The sequence below is a fragment of the Orycteropus afer genome, unplaced genomic scaffold, assembly GCF_000298275.1.
Source record: "Orycteropus afer afer isolate SDZICR_OR568_19922 unplaced genomic scaffold, OryAfe1.0 scaffold00291, whole genome shotgun sequence".
In the NCBI taxonomy this organism is placed as follows: Eukaryota; Metazoa; Chordata; class Mammalia; order Tubulidentata; family Orycteropodidae; genus Orycteropus; species Orycteropus afer.
Window position 1 is genome coordinate 2,323,734 of NW_006921878.1, and position 17,549 is coordinate 2,341,282.

A 17,549-nucleotide genomic window follows, 5' to 3' on the forward strand; every position below is an offset into this window, starting at 1 on the left:
CAATGGAATACTATGCAACCCTAAAGAATAATGTAGAATCTGCAAAACACCGCATAACATGGATGAACTTGGAGGGCATTATGCTGAGCAAAATAAGTCAGTCACAGAAGGACAAATATTGTACTAGTCCGTTATTGTAAAAGTTAAGGAAAGGTTTATCTATGGTGGTGGTGGTGGTGTTTGCCGTCGAGTCGGCCCCGACTCATAGCGACCCCTCCTTGGGTTTCCGAGGCAGTATTACTAAGGAAGTAGGATTGCCCAACCTTATCTATGGAAAGAAATTTTATTTGTTGGTTACCAGGGGTGGGAGGGGAGGGGAGGGAACATTGTTAGATATGTAGAGATAAGTATTGATTTGGGTGAAGAGAAGCGCAATGTACTCAATGTGAGTGATCAACATGTCAGCATTGAGGAAGAGGAAGACATAGAGAGGTACATGGGAGGTGCAGACAACAAGATGAACCCTTTTGCACATACAGTACTGCGGTGTCAGTGAAGACAAACATGGGTATACGGAGGGATAGATGGGTGGACAGGTTGAATTATTAGGTATGTCTGTGCATGCCTATAAAGCAGGGAGTGTACCCAGGACCATGTGTAGGGTTAGCAGACAATGGTTCTACAAGTGTATTTGTATGTTCTACAGCATATAACTACAACAATAAGAATTCCAAGGGGTATAGTAGAGCTGACAAGGGACAAGGTTGTAGTCACTTCTTGGTCACAGCCAGCTACTCAGAGGGAGCAAGTAGTTGGACCTGTGGGCTCGGGACCATAGTCACAGGGGACATCAAGCTCAACTGGCATAACATACTACACAAAACATTGTTCCACCTCCTGCTCTGGTGAGTAGAGTACTGACTGGGATCTTAAAAGCTTGCAAGCAGCCATCATCTAGATGATGGGTCTCTCCTTATCCAGAGCAAAGAAGAATGAAGAAAACCAAAGATTCATGGAAACAGTCCTCACGACTGGTACACCATGCGATCCTCAGCCTATATGACTATGAGACCAGAAGAACTAGATGGTGCCCGGCTACCACTGTCAACCACTCAGAGGGGGATCTATGTAGGAGATCCTGGACAGAGAGGGAGAACAATGTGGAACAAAACTCAAAATCATTTGAAAAAAAGAAAAAAAAAAGGCAGGGGGACCAGGTTTGCTGGTCTGATAGAGCCTGGTGGAACCACTGAGACTATGGTCCCTAGCTGCCTTTCAGGTCTGGAATTGAACCCACTCCTGTGGCTTCCAGCCAAACAAAAGACAGGCATATGAGTTCAACATTTACTTGAGGTAGATACATTCCTTGGAGAGAACAATCATGGGAGAAAGAAGGGCTGTGTATGCACAGGGAGACAGCTCAGGGGGCAGGAGCGCATGGAGGGATGGACACAGGGAAGAGGTGACTATGGGGAGGAAGTGGAAGGGGAGCTGTCGCATTGTGGGAAATTGCAGTCAATGTCATATGACAAAGTGAAATGCTCTGTATGGAAAGTGAATTTGCTCTGTAAACTTTCACCCAAAGTACAATTAAAATAATAATAATAACAATAAAAACTCATTGTCAGTCAATTCCGACTCACAGTGCCCCTAGAGGGCCGAGTAGAACTGCATTAAGGGTTTCCAAGGCTGTCATCTTTATAGAAACCAACTGCTTTATTTTTCTCCTGAGGAACAGCTGGTGGGTTTGAACCGCGGACCTTTCAGTTAGCAGCCGAGCTCTTAATCACTGCAGCACCAGAGCTCCTTACCCTGAGCCTTACAAGTCTATTTTTTTCCCCAGAATGTTTCACTGCAAGGTACACATACTCCCTTTCCTGGAGTTTGGAGGAGCTCAGAGGTGGGAGGGGGCTCAGAAAGGGAAAGGGAGGCTTAGAGAGAAGGGGGAGGCAAGAGGGGGGGTGTTTGAGAGAGGTCTTGGGGGGGATCAGGGAGAGTCTGGGGTCCCCAAGTCTGGTAGAAAACAGTTCGCAATGCTCCAGGCCCCCTGTCCACCCCCGCAGTGGCGGCCCCAGGAGGGTGCAAGGGTGTGGTCTGCATCTGGTGACACTGTCAGAGGGGCGACATCAAAATGACTATAAACTTTCTGTGCAGTGTTTCAGCAGAAATGTATTATTTTTAAAAAGTAAAAATACTCCTGTAGTTGTAACAACACCATTTCTCATAACCCACCTCACGTGTAGCAGTAGACCTACAAGGCTGCAACTCTGTGCTCATTCACTTTTTGAACCCTCGGATGCACTCCGGTCAGAGCTGTCACTATCGCCCAATTACAACGTCACTCTGAACATTTTGAATCACGTGGTTTTGTCTGCACGTGCCACAAGCATGTGCAGTTGTTTTCACTGCTGGTGGTGTTTTATAAGGAGCTCTGGTGGCGTGGGAGCTCTGGTAGCATAGTGGCTAAGGCACTTGACTGCTCACCAGAAGGCTGGCGGTTCAAACCCACCAGCCACTCCTCGGAAGGAGGATGGGGCAATCTACTTCCGTAGTGATACTGCCTCGGAAACCCAAGGAGGGGTCGCTATGAGTCAGGTCTGACTCCACGGCACATAACAACAACAACAACAACAACTGGTGGCGTAGTGGATAAAGCATTTGTCTGCTGACCGGAAGGTCAGTGGTTCAAACCCACCAGCTGCTCCGTGGAAGGCAAATGGGGCGATCCACTTCTGTAAAGATTTACAGCTTGGAAATCCAATGCGTGTGTGGGGGGTCACTATGAGTCAGAATCCACTCGATGGCAGTGAGTTTGGTTTTTTGGTTTGATGTTTTTCTAGTCACTGATTTTGTCAGATTTTCTGCTGTTTTAGCTACAATATTATGATATTAGCATTTGTGAACCTGTATCAATAACTTTTTTGAGAATGAGTCGTCATTAGAGGAAAAGGAGACAAATGAAAAAAGGCTTCGCTCACTTACTAATAAGTTGTAACTAATGTAATTTAGTGCACGACAATTTTATAAAACAATTTGTGTTGTTTGTTAGTATTAAGAAATATTACATTTAAGCAAAGATATTTATCACATATTATTCTATGATTGAAATTGGTAGTAAACATTCCTAAGGATTCCGCGTGGTCTGGTACTGGAGGCGGTCCACAGGGAGGAGGTGTGTAACGCCACGAGGTACCACACTGGGTGACGTCAACCCTGATGACGTCACTACGTCCCAGCGTCGCACCTCCTGCAACAGCGGAACAGGCGTCCATCAGGGAGGACAGCGGGTTTAGTCACCTAACTGTCTAACTGTCCTTCCAGAGCCACCAGCCACGTCCACCCCAAGCCCTACTGCAGCATGGGCCCCTGAGTGAGGCGGGGCCTGAGTGACAGCGGTCTGGGCCGGGTGCTGAGGCGTCGCTGGAGCCGCCGGAGCACAGCGCGGCGGAACAGGATGTACACCCAGGGGTCGAGGATCTGGTTCCAGGTGGCCACCCGCAGGTAGATCAGTAGTTGTTTCTCTGTGGCTCGGGGCAGCTGGCCCGCTGGGCTCATGGCTGGCGGGGTGTAGAGCACAGTCTGTGCAATGAAGACCTGAAGAGAGAGGAGAGTGATAAGCCCCGGGCCGGTCCCGCCTGCCAACCCTGGCCCCTCCTGGCCATGCCTGGTGTTGCCCTGAGTTTGAGTGTCACTGCCTTGCTGTGTGATATTAGGAGAGTGGCTGCCCTCTCTGAGTTTTGGTTGATGTGTGCATGAAATAGCACACTCCTTTAAACCTTCAACCAAGTCTACCCCCTGAAGTCTTCTTTAAACCAAACAACAGTGAAGACTGTCCGCCTTGGGCACTGTGCCCTTTAAGAACTCTGTCTATTGGATCAAATGGACAACAACTCGAAAGGTTAGGTGGGAACCTTAGGGGGGCAGTGAGTACATGTTCATGGGGAGGAACAACTCAGAGAAGGAGGTGAGAATAGTTGCATAATTCCTCGAATGTCATCAGCATCACCAAATTGTACACGGAGAAATGGTTGACTTGGTGCATGTTCCACTGTGTAGATTATGAACAAAAACAAAATAACCAAGTTTTTTAAAACAGCAAACTTTCCCTCCTCTTCGCCTGCAATGATCTGATGTGGTGACGTCATGGTTCAAAACCAAACCAACCAGTGGCTGTCGAGGTGACTCTGACTCATATGTAGAACTGAGCTCCCTGGGGTTTCCAAGGCTGTAATCATTATGGCAGCAGATCACCAGGCCTTTCTTCACTGGCACTGCTGGGTGGGTTCCACCTCCTTTCATTTCGTAGCCAAGCGCAAAGTGTGCACTCTCTGCTAGGGCCCTCAGGAGTTACTGTTACTGCCACCATCGTTATTATAGCTGTTCATTTATTTTCTTAAAAATAAAAGATTTCCTGAGCACCTACTGCGTGCCAGGTGATGCTAGGAACACACGAATGGCCAAGCCAGAGCCCGTTCACACCCTCCTAGGCTCACAGTTCAGTCAGGGAGATGGACAGGCGCGCAGGCTGCTGGAGCGCAGGGGAGTGGGGCTGTGATGGCGGCCCCAGGTGCCGTCAGAGTCCAGAGGAGCGCCTGACACGACCCAGGGAGGCCGCTGGAGACCCACAGGAGTTTCCCAGGGGAGTTTGCAAGAAGTGAATGTGGCCTTTCTTCTGGGAGCTGTGTTGTTGGTAGTTCTTTAAAAACAGCAGACCTTCCCTGCTCTTCTCCTGCAATGAATCGCTCTGACTCGCAGTGACCGTACGCACAACAGCACGAAACCCGGCCCGGCCCTGTGCTGGCCTCACGGTCACTGCTGTGCTTGAGCACACCGTTGCAGCCATGGGGCAGCCCGTCTTGCCGAGGGTCTTTTCCTTTTCCGATGACCCACCACTTTACCCAGCATGAGGTCCCTCGCCAGGAACGCCTCTCTCCTGATAACGTGACCAAAGCCAAGAGGCCAAGTCTCGGCCTCCTTGCTTCCAAGGAGCATACTGGCACTTCCTCCGAGTCAGATTAATCCGTTCTCCCGGCGTCCTCGGTACCTTCAGCCCTCTGCCAACACCACAGTCAAAAGGCATCAGCTCTTCTTTGGTCTTCCTTATTCATAGTCTAGCTTTCACGTACATATGAGGGAACTGAAAACACCATGGCCAAGGACAGGCGCACCTTAGTCTTCAAAGTGACATTTTGCTTTTTAACACTTTAAAGAGGTCTTTTGCAAGAGATTTGCCCGATGCAATTCGTCATTTGATTTCTTGAGTGCTACTTCCACAGGCATTGATTGTGGATCCAAGTAAAAGAAATTCTTTGACAACCTCAGTCTTTTCTCTGTTTATCATGATGTTGCTTACTGGTCCAGTTGTGAGAGGAGGGGCTACGGGAGGGTCTGAGGACAGGTTGGACAAGTACTAGTTTTTGTTTTATTTTGTTTTTGCTAAGAATGTTCTTACATTTAAAAGGAGTTATGGAAAAACTGAAAAGCAGCGTACTGTTTTGGGACCTGTGAAAATGACATGCATGCAAATTTCAGGGCCCGTAATAAAGTTGTATTGGCACAAAGCCACGCTCCTTTGATTACCTGGGTCCATAGCAGCCTTCACTATACAATGACAGGATTAAGCAGTTGTGACAGAGACCAGCTGGCCCACAAAGCCAAAAATATTTACTCCCTGGAGAACATCTGGTGACCCCAGGTCTGCCCTGGGCGGGGGCTGCTCTGGGTGTTACCAGAGACGGAAGGAGGAACGCTGGGAGTAGGTGGTGGCCTGACCTACCACGCGTGCGTGCATGCGCAAGTCTGCAGGGCGGAGAGGTCAGGGCTGAGTGAAGTGGTGAGCATCCCTACAGGGGGCGTGACGGGGAGCCTGCAAGGGGCAGTGGTTACAGGATAGCACTTCTGGCTGAGAAACAGGCTACCTTTTGTGCCCTGGGAGTTCCACGCAGTCCTGGTCTCCTAGAGCCGCAAGTGTTTCCATATCCATGTATTATTATTATTATTTATTGAGCACGTGCAGTGGGCCAAATCCTATCCATCCGCTTCTCCCCTCCTCTGCCTCTACCTGGTCCAGCTCCATCATCACTCACCTGGACCAGTACAGTCGCCTCTGCCCTGGTTCCTGACTCCTGCCCTCACCCTTCCACAGTCTGTTCCCCCTTCAGCAGCCAGAGGGCGCCGGTGAGCACCAGAGTCAGGGCCTAGCCTTCTGCTCACAGCCCTCTAGGGCTCCCACCTCCCTCTGGTAAAAGTCCAAGTCCTCAGAGAAGCTCATAAGACCATCCCCTCCTTATCCTCCCTCCTCCTCTCTCCCCTGTTGTTCCCTCTGTTCCAGCCACAAGGGCCTCACTGTTCCTCCAACTCCAGGCCGAGTGGTGCCCCAGGACCTTTGCACTGACAGTTTCTTCTGCCTGGGACACTCAAGGTCCAGTTGAGTTGGGTAGGCCAAGCCTCGTGCAGAGTCCCCACTGGTGAACTCCTACAGTCTTCAATGCCCCAGCTCAAATGTCCCCTCCATAAAGAAACTTTTCCTGACTTAACCTGACTTTTCTTGACTCGGGGATTATCATTCTTATAACTCTTCCTGGTCTTCCTGATGTTCCTACTACTCACCAGCAGTGGCATCCAGCAGACACTGGCCACCACCATGATGCCCGTCAGCTGAGCCATCATCTCGACCTCACAGTCCCGGGGCCGCTGCCGAGCAGTCTCCTGCCCGTGGTAGACGTGGCACAGTGTGGCCACGCTGACCGTATTGAGCAGAAACGACAGCATGACGGAGAGGCCGCCAAGCAGTGCAAACAGGAGGCCAAAGGCCACATCCCCTGGCTCGGCACCCAGGGTGAGGAAGCACCAGGAGCCGGGGTACTGCACGGTGTAGCGGCCCACACCCAGCAGGGGCAGCAGGCCCAGCCCTAGCGCGGCAGCCCACACCAGCCCCACGGTGGCCCAGGCCCGGCGCTGCGAGGAGGCAGTGGGGCGTGAGAAGGGCCGCGTGATGCCCAAGTAGCGCTCTGAGGCCATGGTGGCCCCCAGCAGCAGGGGGCACAGGCCAAAGAAGACCATGGCAACACCCATGAAGCGGCAGAGGCGGCAGCTGGGGTCCACGGCGTGCCAGTTGAAGAGGGCAGCATGCTGGGACACCACGATAGCCCCGGTGACGGCCAGCCCCAGGAAGTCAGTGAGCACCAGGCCACAAAGGAAGGTGAGGAAGGAGGAACGCGGGCCCGATCCTCCCTGCCGCGTGCCCGCCAGCACGCTCAGGGCCAGCAGGTTGGAGGCCAGGCCCATCAGGCAGAAGGAGGCAGAGAACCAGGGTGAGGCGATCAGACGCCGCTCCTCCATCGTGATGTTTGTTGGCCGGAAGCAGGGCCCCAGCGAGCTGTTGTTGGGCCACATGGCGCTGGAGTCAAGTGGGGATGGTCACCACCCCATTGTGCCAGGGTTGCAGGTGGGACGAGCTGGCACTGACTCAGGGGCACCTGAGAGGCACAGAAAGGATTTGCTGGTGATTTGGTGAACTCCTACACAGCCTTCAATGCCCCAGCTCCAGTATCCCTTTTATGAGGAAGCATTTCCTGAGTTACCTCACTCTTCACTTGGGTTGTATTATTACTAGCACCACTACTACCAAGATTATGACTACTGCTGCTACAGTCTCCAGCTCCATCTTGCCCCCATCTCAGTGCCCTTCAGGGAGTGGGATCAGGACGACCCCTCTGGCAGACAACCAGGAAGTATGTGCCGGGTCCCGGAGAAGGGCTGAGGAGCCCTGGGTTTGAACTGTGTGGCCCCAGGCAAGTGGTTTCTTCTTCTGAACCTCAGTTTCTCCATCTGTCACCCATTCAAGTCGTTCACAACCTGGAGCTCCAGGCCACATTCCAGTCATTGTCAGACAGAAATTCTGACCTTCAGGCCATGGCTGGTGTGGAAGGGCGGCTGGCTGTCATCCTGGGGTCATCAACTGCACGTGAGGCAGGATTTTTCCAGAATGCATGTGGGGGAGGCCTGACCCCATTGGTGCTTTAGGGGAGCTCCAGGCACCGTTTCCGCCCTTCCTCACACATAATGGGATTGTGTGGATTCCTTTCTCCCATTTTTGTGGCTTTGCTTTTACAATAAGAAATAAGTGCAGGCATCCAGCTCCATTTTGGGAGCCATATCCTCAATGCATTTGGAGTGCCGGGTTCCCCAGGGATGGGTTATAAATGGCAGCGGGTGGGACCCCTGGCCCTGGGAGGGCTGGATGAAAACCCGGCAAGACACATGGACCCGTGACCACGTGTGGATGAATCGGCGGCACCATGGACTCAAGGCCAGAGATGATGAAATGGACTAAAAATAAAACAAGACCGCTCAGTAAACAGTTCTAGTTCCCAAAAGGACACACCATGGAGGACCTCCAAGATCAGAGAGGGGCAGTGACTTGCATAGGGTCACCCAGGGGGCTGGGGCAGGGGAGCCGGGTTCTGCCCCTCGCCCTGAGTTCAAGCCACAAAGTCACCTCTGGGGTGGCAGTCAGGCTGCACTTCAGGGAGGGAACAGTGAGCGCCAAAGTGGGGGCCGTATGGGGCACTGAAGGCTGTGTAGGAGTTTGCTGGTAGGCCCTACTTGACACGTGAGGCCCAGAGCAGCTAAGCACATTGTCCAAGGCAAGTGAGTCCAGCAGGAATGCACCTGGGATTTAAACTCAAGCTGACTCACATGTAAGTGTGCACCTGCTGTTGGTTGCCGTGGGGCCGACTCGGACTCACAGTGCTTCTGTGAACTACTCCGTAGGGTTCGCTAGGCTGTGATCTTTGCGGAAACCAGTCACCACAGAGTCCATTCCGGCTCATGGTGACCCCCATGCGTCAGAGCAGAACTGGGCCCCAGAGTTTTCAGTGACTAATGTTTTGGAAGTAGATTGCCAGGTCTTTCTTCCCAGGTGCCTCTGGGTGAGTTTGAATCCCCAACCTTTAGTTTCGCAGTCAAGCGCAAACAGTTTTTGTCTGCTAGAGACCCTACCGATGGACCTAAATGCTTAACAAGCCCACTGTTGGATGGCTGGTGGGCAGCAAGGGCAGAGGTGTAATTGTATGAATTTTCTTTAAGAAGAGAGTCGAAATTTCTAAAATGTTGGTCTGTCTGGATTTGAATCCTGCCTAGCTTGGCCACTTAGCTGTCCAATGACGTTGGATTCATGTCTCTGCTCAGAGACTCAGTTTCCCTGCCTGTGAAATGGGAGTGAGGGTGAGAAGGGGTTCATGCAGCCTTTAGCATACAGTAGGCACTGTTGGCAGGGAACCCTGTGCGTGGCCTCCAGCCTGCACTCGGAATATTATTAATGGGCACCTCGGCTGAGCCTCTTATCAAACCCCTGAAATCATCCAGTTCCTGACAGCTACCCTCCCGGGCTGAAAGCCAAGGGCAGGGTAGTCTCAGTGGGGGGCACAGCCTCAAGTGGGGAAACTGAGGCTCAGAAAGCCAGGGCTTGCCATGGTCCCTGGGGGTCTCTAGGACACTGACATTCTCTTTTAGCCTCAGATTTGTCCTGCACTTGCATTCTGCCTGGGACGGGGAGCCCCCTCGCTAGCTGGTATGTGATCTCTCTGAGCATCCCTGCAGGCTCAGTTGTGCCAGCCGCCACTGCCCCAGCTCTGGCCTCCCCGGTCTCATGGTTCCTGCTGCCCCCACCCTCATGCGCTGTTCACAGCCCGGGGACACACACGCAGGGTTCCCTCATGCCCTCCCCATCTTGCGAGCCAGACCCACGACCCAGAGCCCTTGGTCTGGGGGAGGCTGGAAACTGGCACTAAGTCCTCTGGCCAAAGCCAGTAGTTTCCAGTCTCCCCCATAGTACAGGTGATAGCACCCGGGTCAAGTTCCACAGACAGAGGGCTGTTCAGGGGACCTGGCATGGCCTCCCCACGCCTCCCGTGTTAGCCAGGAGGGCCAGCACAGCCCTCACCAAGTGGAGACTATCCTCATCCCAGCCTGAGGTCTGTCAGCAGTGCTGTGTGGCCCCGGAGCAACCATCTCCCTCTCTGTGCCTATGGCAGGCGTGGACCTCAGATTCCACAACCCAAGGACTAGGAGGTTTGGATTTGGAGGGTCTGGGGCTCTGGCATTCCAAGGAACCCCAGTTCTGGAATCCTACAGCCTCTGGCTTCTAGAATTCCAAGGAGCAAGGGGCTGGAACTCTGATGACAAGGAGAGGCTTCTGGAACTTGTCTGGGTGCCAAGTGCCAGCAATCGCCGCCCCAGGTCCCGGCTCTGGAGGGTGGGGACTCAGCTCTCCCTCACTCAGAGCAGTTCTTGATCAGGAATCAAAGTGTGGGGGGCGCCTGGATGGAGCCCTGAAGCTTGGGCACCACATGGCCCTAATGGAACGTGAGTTTCGGTTCCCAAGAAGCTATCCCTCCTTGGCCTGATGGCCCCCATCGCCCACCCCACTCCCCTCTCCTCCCTGGAGCGTCACCTCGTGATCCACCCATCTGTCTTGAAGTCTTGGCTCCTACTCGACACCCCACCCACCCCCGGGCCTGCAGCTCTGCCTGCCCCACGCCCTGGGCCCACCCAGCCTCCCCTAGTGGAGACTGACGAACAAGCCTGGATTCGAGGCTTGTGTCTGCCACTGCCAAGCCTCAGTTCCCCCCTTCTTCGAAATGAGCGTGAACCCCCTCTTTGCCTTCAGGCCGCTCCATCCAGGCCGGCCTCGCAGCTGTCCCCCAGCCTGTGCCCTGCTGTGCCTCTGCCTGGGGGCCCCCCTTTTCCTGGGAGCAGCCTGGTGGGCGCTGGAAGCTCTGAGCAGCCTCGGCTGGCCCTGGCTCCTCAGCCTTGGTTTCCCATGTTTCTCAAGTCCCTGACCACGGGCTAGGTGACTGAGGACACACTTTGGCCTGTACTGTGGGGACCAGGCCGGTGCCCAGGCTGGGAGAGGCGCACGTTGATGCTGGCCCATGAGTGTGGACCACTCATACCCTAGTGTGGCCTTGAACACCCATGCCCACACACACAGGACATGCACCAGACACACGGGAACACTGTCAGCCCCCAGGTCACCTGCCTCCCTGCTCCACTGGCTGCTGGAAGGCTTGGTTTCCGTGAACTTTTCCTGTTTGTGACACCAACCCCACCCCCAGCCCCAAGGCTGCAGAGCAGGGGGCACCGTAATCTGCCAGACCCAGCCCTGGTGCCTGTGGTCCTCTCGGAGCCTCAGTTTCCCTGTCAGAGGGGTGTCTTCCCAGTGCCCACTGCGACTCTGCCAGGGAGGCTGCCACATGTCGGGGTGTGTGGAGAACCAAAGGCAGCCCTGAGCCACGAGGCCTGGTTCATGGAGGAGGCAGAAGCTGGCCACACAGACAGACATACACAGACAGAGCCATGTAGACAGACACACACACACACACACGGAGCCAGACACAGGGACACACAGATGTACATGGGCAGATACACAACCAAAACCAAACTCACTGCCATCGAGTTGATTCCGACTCAGAGCGACCCCTTTGGGTTTCTGAGGCGATAAATCTTTACGGAAGTAGATTGCTCAGTCTGCTCAGTCTTCTTTCCACGGAGTGGCTGGTGGGCTTGAACCGCCAACATTCTGGTTAGCAGTCAAATGCCTTAGGCCCTGTGCCACCGGAGCTCTTTGGGCAGGTACACGGACATACGTAAACACATAAACACAGAGCAGACACATAAGTCAGACGGGACATAGACAGTTGCACACGTGCAGACACACGAAGTTAGAGAGACAAACAGACACAGTAGAGACACACAGAATCAGATAGCGACATCCACACACACAGTCAGACACAGAGACACAGACACACAACACCACATCCAGGGTCAGCGCTCCCAGCCACCCCAGGGCGCAGGCCCAGCAGAGACCCGATGGACCCAGCATCTCCCGCGGCCCCAGGACCACAGCTCTCTCTGGGCACCTTGCGATCACATCCACCCCTCGATTCCCTGCACCTGGCCGTCCCACTGCAACTACACATCCCTGGCCACCGAGTCTCCTGTACTGGCCTCACCTGGAGAAAGGACGCCTCGGGTCGGGGGTCCGGAGGACGTGGGGGCAGCGAGGCCCGGCCGGGCTGGGCGGTGGGAGGGTCTGGGCGTGCAGGCCAGCCAGGGGTCCTCGAGGAAACCGAGTCACGGCGGGGGTGCACGCAGCCACGTCGCCGCGGGCTCAGATGGCGGGCGCGGCGGCAGCAGACGCTGGATGAGGAGGGCAGGGGCCCGCGGGCCGGGGTCCGGGCGGGAGGAAGGAGGGTCGCCGGGCCTGCAGGAGGTTCCAGGGCTGAAAACAGCCCGTGGCAGGGGTCCTCTCCGCAGCTCGTGGCTCTGTCACTCTGTCCCGGTCTCTGGGTCTCTCTCGGTCCCTGGCCAGCGCCTCCCCCTGCCCGCGCTGGCCACGCCCCCAGGCCCAGGCCTGGCTGGTTGAGATCAGCGGTTGCTTCCAGCCGGACCAGGGGGATCCCCGGGGGCCCCGGAGGAGGGGGCACCTGCGGGCCTCAGGGGACAGAGCGGCGATGCCCGGGCCTCCTCCCTCGGTTCCAGGCCCCGCCCTCGGCCCCCTCCACCTCGGGGGCTGGGTCCCATATTATTCATCGTCTGAGCAGCACCCAAGGGCGGAGGCGGGAGGGCCACTGGGCCACCCAGTTCTCAGCCGGACACCCAGAGGCCGGGGCAGCAAGCCTGTAACCCGGAGCAGTTGGGCCTGTATACAGCAGGTGCTTAAAACACGTGGGGCCTGTTACTGGCCCCTGCCAGAGGTGGTGTTGGCCGGGAGTCAGACCTCTCCAATGAGAAGGTTCCAGAAGCCTCTTGGGCAAGGCAGGGTGATAAAGGCTTTCTGGGAGCAGGTGAGAGGGAGGGTTTGTGGGTGAGGGCCTCCAGGGGGAGGCTCCTTCCAGGACAAAGGCTTGGAGATGGTTTTGAGGCAAGGGTTGGGAAGAGATAGTCCCAGGTGGGGAGCCCCCTCGCCCCTAAATGAGTGCAATGCAGGGAAGGAGGAATGGAGCCCGTCACCGGGAATGACAGTGGGGATGAGGCCAGGGAGCTGGAACTGCTTGGGAACAGGTTCAAGGTGGGCTAGGCTTCCCTGAGAAAGTCCAGACTCCCTTTACTGGGCGTCAGGAGTCATCAGGCCGGGAGTGGGCAGGGAAAGCAGAGGGGCCCCAGGCTGGGCCCGGCTGAGCAAGGGGGGTGTTTCCTGCTCGCAGCCTCAGGAGCTGTGAGCCTGGGGGCGGCCTTCAAGGCTGCCTGCAGGGATGACCTAGGGCGTTGGTTCACACACACAAAGCAGGGAGTCAGACCTGACCCCACCTCACCCTTGGGGCCAAGGCTCTGAGCGGAGGATGGACTCCTGCCTTCTCTCCCACAGCACACAGCCCTGGTCTCCCTGCCCTGACCTCCAGCGTCCACAAGCCTTTTTTCCGGCTTCTCCACCCATCATCCTTCCAGCCTCCAGACTTCTGTTCATACCCTCCATTCCCTCTAGAGAGCCCCACCTCCATCCCATCCCACTGTCTGAGTCATTTAACCCTAACTGGTGATGTGGTAGTTAAAGCATTCAGCTGCTAACCAAAAGGTCAGCAGTTCAAATCCACCAGCTGGCGCATGGCAGTAAGGTGAGGCAGTGTTCTTCTGTGAAGACTGACAGCCTTGGAAATCCTAGGGGGCTGTTCTACTCTGTCCTATTGGATTGCTATGAGTCGGAATCAACTTAATGGCAGTGGGTTTTTCTCTCCCCAACTCCTATGCATCCATCAAAGCCCTAGCTCCAAGGTCTTCAACTCTGTAAAGCTTTCCTTGATCACCCCCCACTAACTCCTCTGCAAGCATAATTCTGTCAAGTCCATGTGGTGGGACCATTCTGAACCCCAGATAAGACTTGGAACCAGGCTTGCCCTCAAGGATGCTGGAGAAGGACACAGTTCCAGCCCCTGACATCAGGGCTGGGCCAGAGAAAGCAACAACAGGGCTTAAGGGAGCCCAGTAGGCGAGCTGGGAAGGCATCTTGGGGGAAGAGGGCATAGGAGCTAGGGCTTTGTGGGGTGAGTAGGTGTTTCCCAGGTCAGAGAGACAGGACAGTGGCAGAAACTGCAAGTGTAAGACTTTGGAGGTCCGAGAGTGTGAGGCTGAGGAACTGCAGGGAGATGAAATGTGGGAGAGGAGGCAGGGCTGGTGCTCCAGACTGGGGCGGGGGGGGGGGGGGGGTGAGAGATGGGGGAGTATTCTGTTCCCACGTCCCGTGCCTTGGCTGTGTAACGGGGGCAGCGTCCCTTCTGCAAAGCATCCTGGGCATGGCACTTCCATTAAGTCTGAATCTCACCACAGCTTACAAGGCAGGGGTAGGGATGCCCATCTTATAGACTGGGAAACTGAGGCCCAGAAGGAGAAAATGACAGGCCCAAGGTCCCAGGTGGGATTGGAAGGTGGGCTCGGCTTCTACCCCTTCTGGGGCTGGTAGCTGAGGTCTCCTAGTCTTGGTTTCCCCTCTGTTCACAGATGGTCAGATAGGAGCCTCCGGAGGGACTGAGCCAGCTTAGGGGGCAGATGGCAGATGGTGGGAATAGAGGCCAGGCTCAGGGCGTGCCCCCCGTAGCTGTGGTTTCCGGGGGCTGGGAAGAAGCATCTATTCTTAGCCACTGACACAGTCAAGGGCAGGAAGACGCTGCTGAAGGCAGCTTCCGGGACACTGCGTGTACCTCGGGCTAGGGTGGGGCTTTGGGGAGCTGGTCTCCTCCCAGCCCAAGCCTCCAGCCTACCCGAGGGGTCTTCCTCCCCAGCTCAGTGGTCTTGCCCACCTCATTCACTCTCCATAGCCCCCAGTGCCCCTGGGAGAGTCCGGATCCCGGGCTTGGCATTTGGCTCTGCTGTGTCCCCTGCCCTGGCCACACGGGCCACCCCATCCGCTGCAAGATGACCCCATCTCCTCGGCCCAGCTGCCCTGTCCTCCAGGGAGCCTTGAACGTCCCTTCTGGGGTCCTCCAGGCCCAGTGCCTCCTCTGCCCCTGCACTGACTCCTCAGCCCAGGGGTGTCTGCCTAGCTCAGTTTTCCTGCAGACTTGGGGCACCCCAACATCAAAGCAGCTGGCACATCCCGGCTAAACGCATCCCACCGCCTCCCCCCAGCCTGGAGCAGCTGCCTCTTTGGGGGTCAGTGGTCTAGCTGAACTGCAGAGGACACTGGGGCTGGGAGGACCTTTCTGAGAGCGGGTGGGGAAACTGAGGCTGGGCCCTGGGAGATGGCATTTGCCGAGATTAGAGAAACCTGGATTCCAGTCTTGACTCTGCCACTTTCCAGGCTGGAAAACGTGGGCCTCTGTGAGCCTGAAAAGGCACTCTAGTGGAGCAACAGTTAAGTGTCCAACTGCTAAGCACAAGGTCGGCAGTTTGAATCTACTCAGTGGCTCCCAGGGAGAGAGACATGGTGATCTGCCCCTGTAAAGATTACAGCCTAGATAACACAGTTCAGAGAGACGTTTATTCCACATGCTAATTTGGTGAGTAGTGACTTTTTTTTTTTTTTAATTGTGATTTGGGTAAAAATTTACAGAGCAAATTCACTTTCCCTACAGCAGTCCACACACACTGTCTCATGATATTGACCACAATTCACCCCAATGCAACAGCACCCCTCCCACTTCCTCCCAGTCACCTCTTCCCTGTGTCCATCCCTCCATGCAGTCCTGCCCCCTGAGCTGTCTCCTGGTGCATACACAGCCCTTCTTTCTCCCATGATTGTTCTCTCCAAGGAGTGTATCTACCTCAGGTACATGTTCAATGCCTATGCCTGTCTTCTGCTTGGCTGGAAGTCACAGGTGACTGGGGTGTTTAAAGCTTGTAAACAGCCAGCATCTGAGGTGCAGCTATTGGTCTCTTCTCACTTGGAGCAAGGAAGAGTGATGAAAATCAAAAACACATGGAAACGATTTGTCCAAAGGGTAATGGGCCAGGAGAACCTCAGCCTACAAGACCCTGAGACCAGAAGAACTAGATGGTGCCCGGCTACCACTGCTGAACACTCTGAGAGGGATGATAATAGGAGGTCCTCGATACAGTAGAAGAAAAATGTGCAACAAAACTCAAAACCATAAAAAAGACCAGGCTTACTGGTCTGATGGACTGGTGGGACCCCTGAGACCATGACCCTTAGTCACCTTTCAAGCTTGAACTCTTTCCCCTGTGATAGTTAAGTTTGTGTGTCAACTTGGCTGGGGTGTGGTTTTGAGTGGCTTGGCAGCTGCATGTAGTTACTCCCCATGATGAGTGGGGTTCAGTGAATTACTTGGTATGGTTCTTCTAGCCAAAGTCTTTGTAACTCCCACTGTATTACTGGGTGGGACCATGCAAATAAGGTGTGTAGAACTCTGATGCTGAAATTGGTTAGTTTTGTCACTCTGCCAGTGTGGTGTTTAAGTTTATGTCAACTTGGCTGGGCCTGGCTGAGTGGCTGGGCAGCTGGTGGTAGTTCCTCCCCATGATGAGACTGGCAATCAACTCCATGGTGGGATCTACCACAAGCAGCTGAGTAGCTGCTTTAGGGATGTGGTCTGCTTCCTGTATATAAGAAACAGCTTTGGGAATGGTCTCTAGCTTATGGCACACTTGAACCCTGCGTGTAGCTGTGTCATTGTTCAGCAGCCTGCCATGCTCTGCCGACCTTGGGACTTTCTTTTTTGTGGTATATTCTTTTTTTTTTGGGGGGGGGGGTGTTGAAAATTTAAAGAGCAAAATCACTTTCCATACAGCAGCTTACATATACTTTGTCTCATGACATTGACCACAATTTACCCCAATGCAACAGCTCCCCTCCCACTTCCTCCCGATAGTTACCTCTTCCCTGTGTCCATCCCTCCATGCACTCCTGCCCCCTGTGCTGTCTCCCTGTGCATAAGCAGCCCTTCTTTCTCCCATGATTGTTCTTTCCAAGGAGTGTATCTACCTCAGGTAAATGTTCAAGTCATATGCTTGTCTTTTGTATGGCTGGAAGCCACAAGTGTGGGTTCAATTCCAGACCTGCAGGGCAGCTAGGGGCCATAATCTCAGTGGTTCCACCAGGCTCTATCAGACCAGCAAACCTGGTCCCTGACCTTGGGACTTTCTCTGGACTTGAATTAATGCCCTGCTGTGTGGTTTGGTAACATCAGTACTGTGCCATTTTATTTGTTGACCTTGGATCTGTCAGCCTCAGCAGCCAGCAGCTGTCTGAGTGAAGAGATGCCTCCAGCTTCAGTGGGCCGGGAGCAGGAGGCAGAGCTGAAGCCCACAGTCGAGGGGCTTTCACACAGCCCCCAGAGCTGGCACTTTGAACTCGGACTTCTAGCCTCCCGAAATGTGAGAGAATAAACTCCTGTTTGCGCAAGCCATCCCATCTGTGGTGCATTCCTGTCAGAGCAGCACTAGGGAACCAGAACAGCCAGGCTGAAAATAAGCCTTCTTAGGGACCGAAAGAGGATCTCACCGCCATCAAGACAGAAGAGCTGGAGGTGAAGTAGCATGTGCCCTTGGACCCGAGATCCCTGCACTGCACTGCACCTCCATGGCAGAGACGCCCACCAGAGAGAAGGTGGCAGAGGAGCCAAGAGGCAGGAGACAGAGTGGTGGGCTTGTGG

The 17,549-nt window shown here is 54.6% G+C and overlaps 1 protein-coding gene across 1 annotated transcript; it reads right to left on the reverse strand.

Annotated features, from left to right (window-relative positions):
- Positions 1 to 3,288: 3,288 nt before the first annotated feature.
- TBXA2R (thromboxane A2 receptor) lies at positions 3,289 to 7,335 on the reverse strand. Its single transcript, XM_007951025.1, has 2 exons — positions 6,550 to 7,335; positions 3,289 to 3,534 (listed from the first exon to the last, which is right to left on the reverse strand). The coding sequence occupies exons 1-2, from the start codon at positions 7,333 to 7,335 to the stop codon at positions 3,289 to 3,291; spliced, it is 1,032 nt and encodes a 343-aa protein (XP_007949216.1).
- Between the last annotated feature and the right edge of the window lie 10,214 nt (positions 7,336 to 17,549).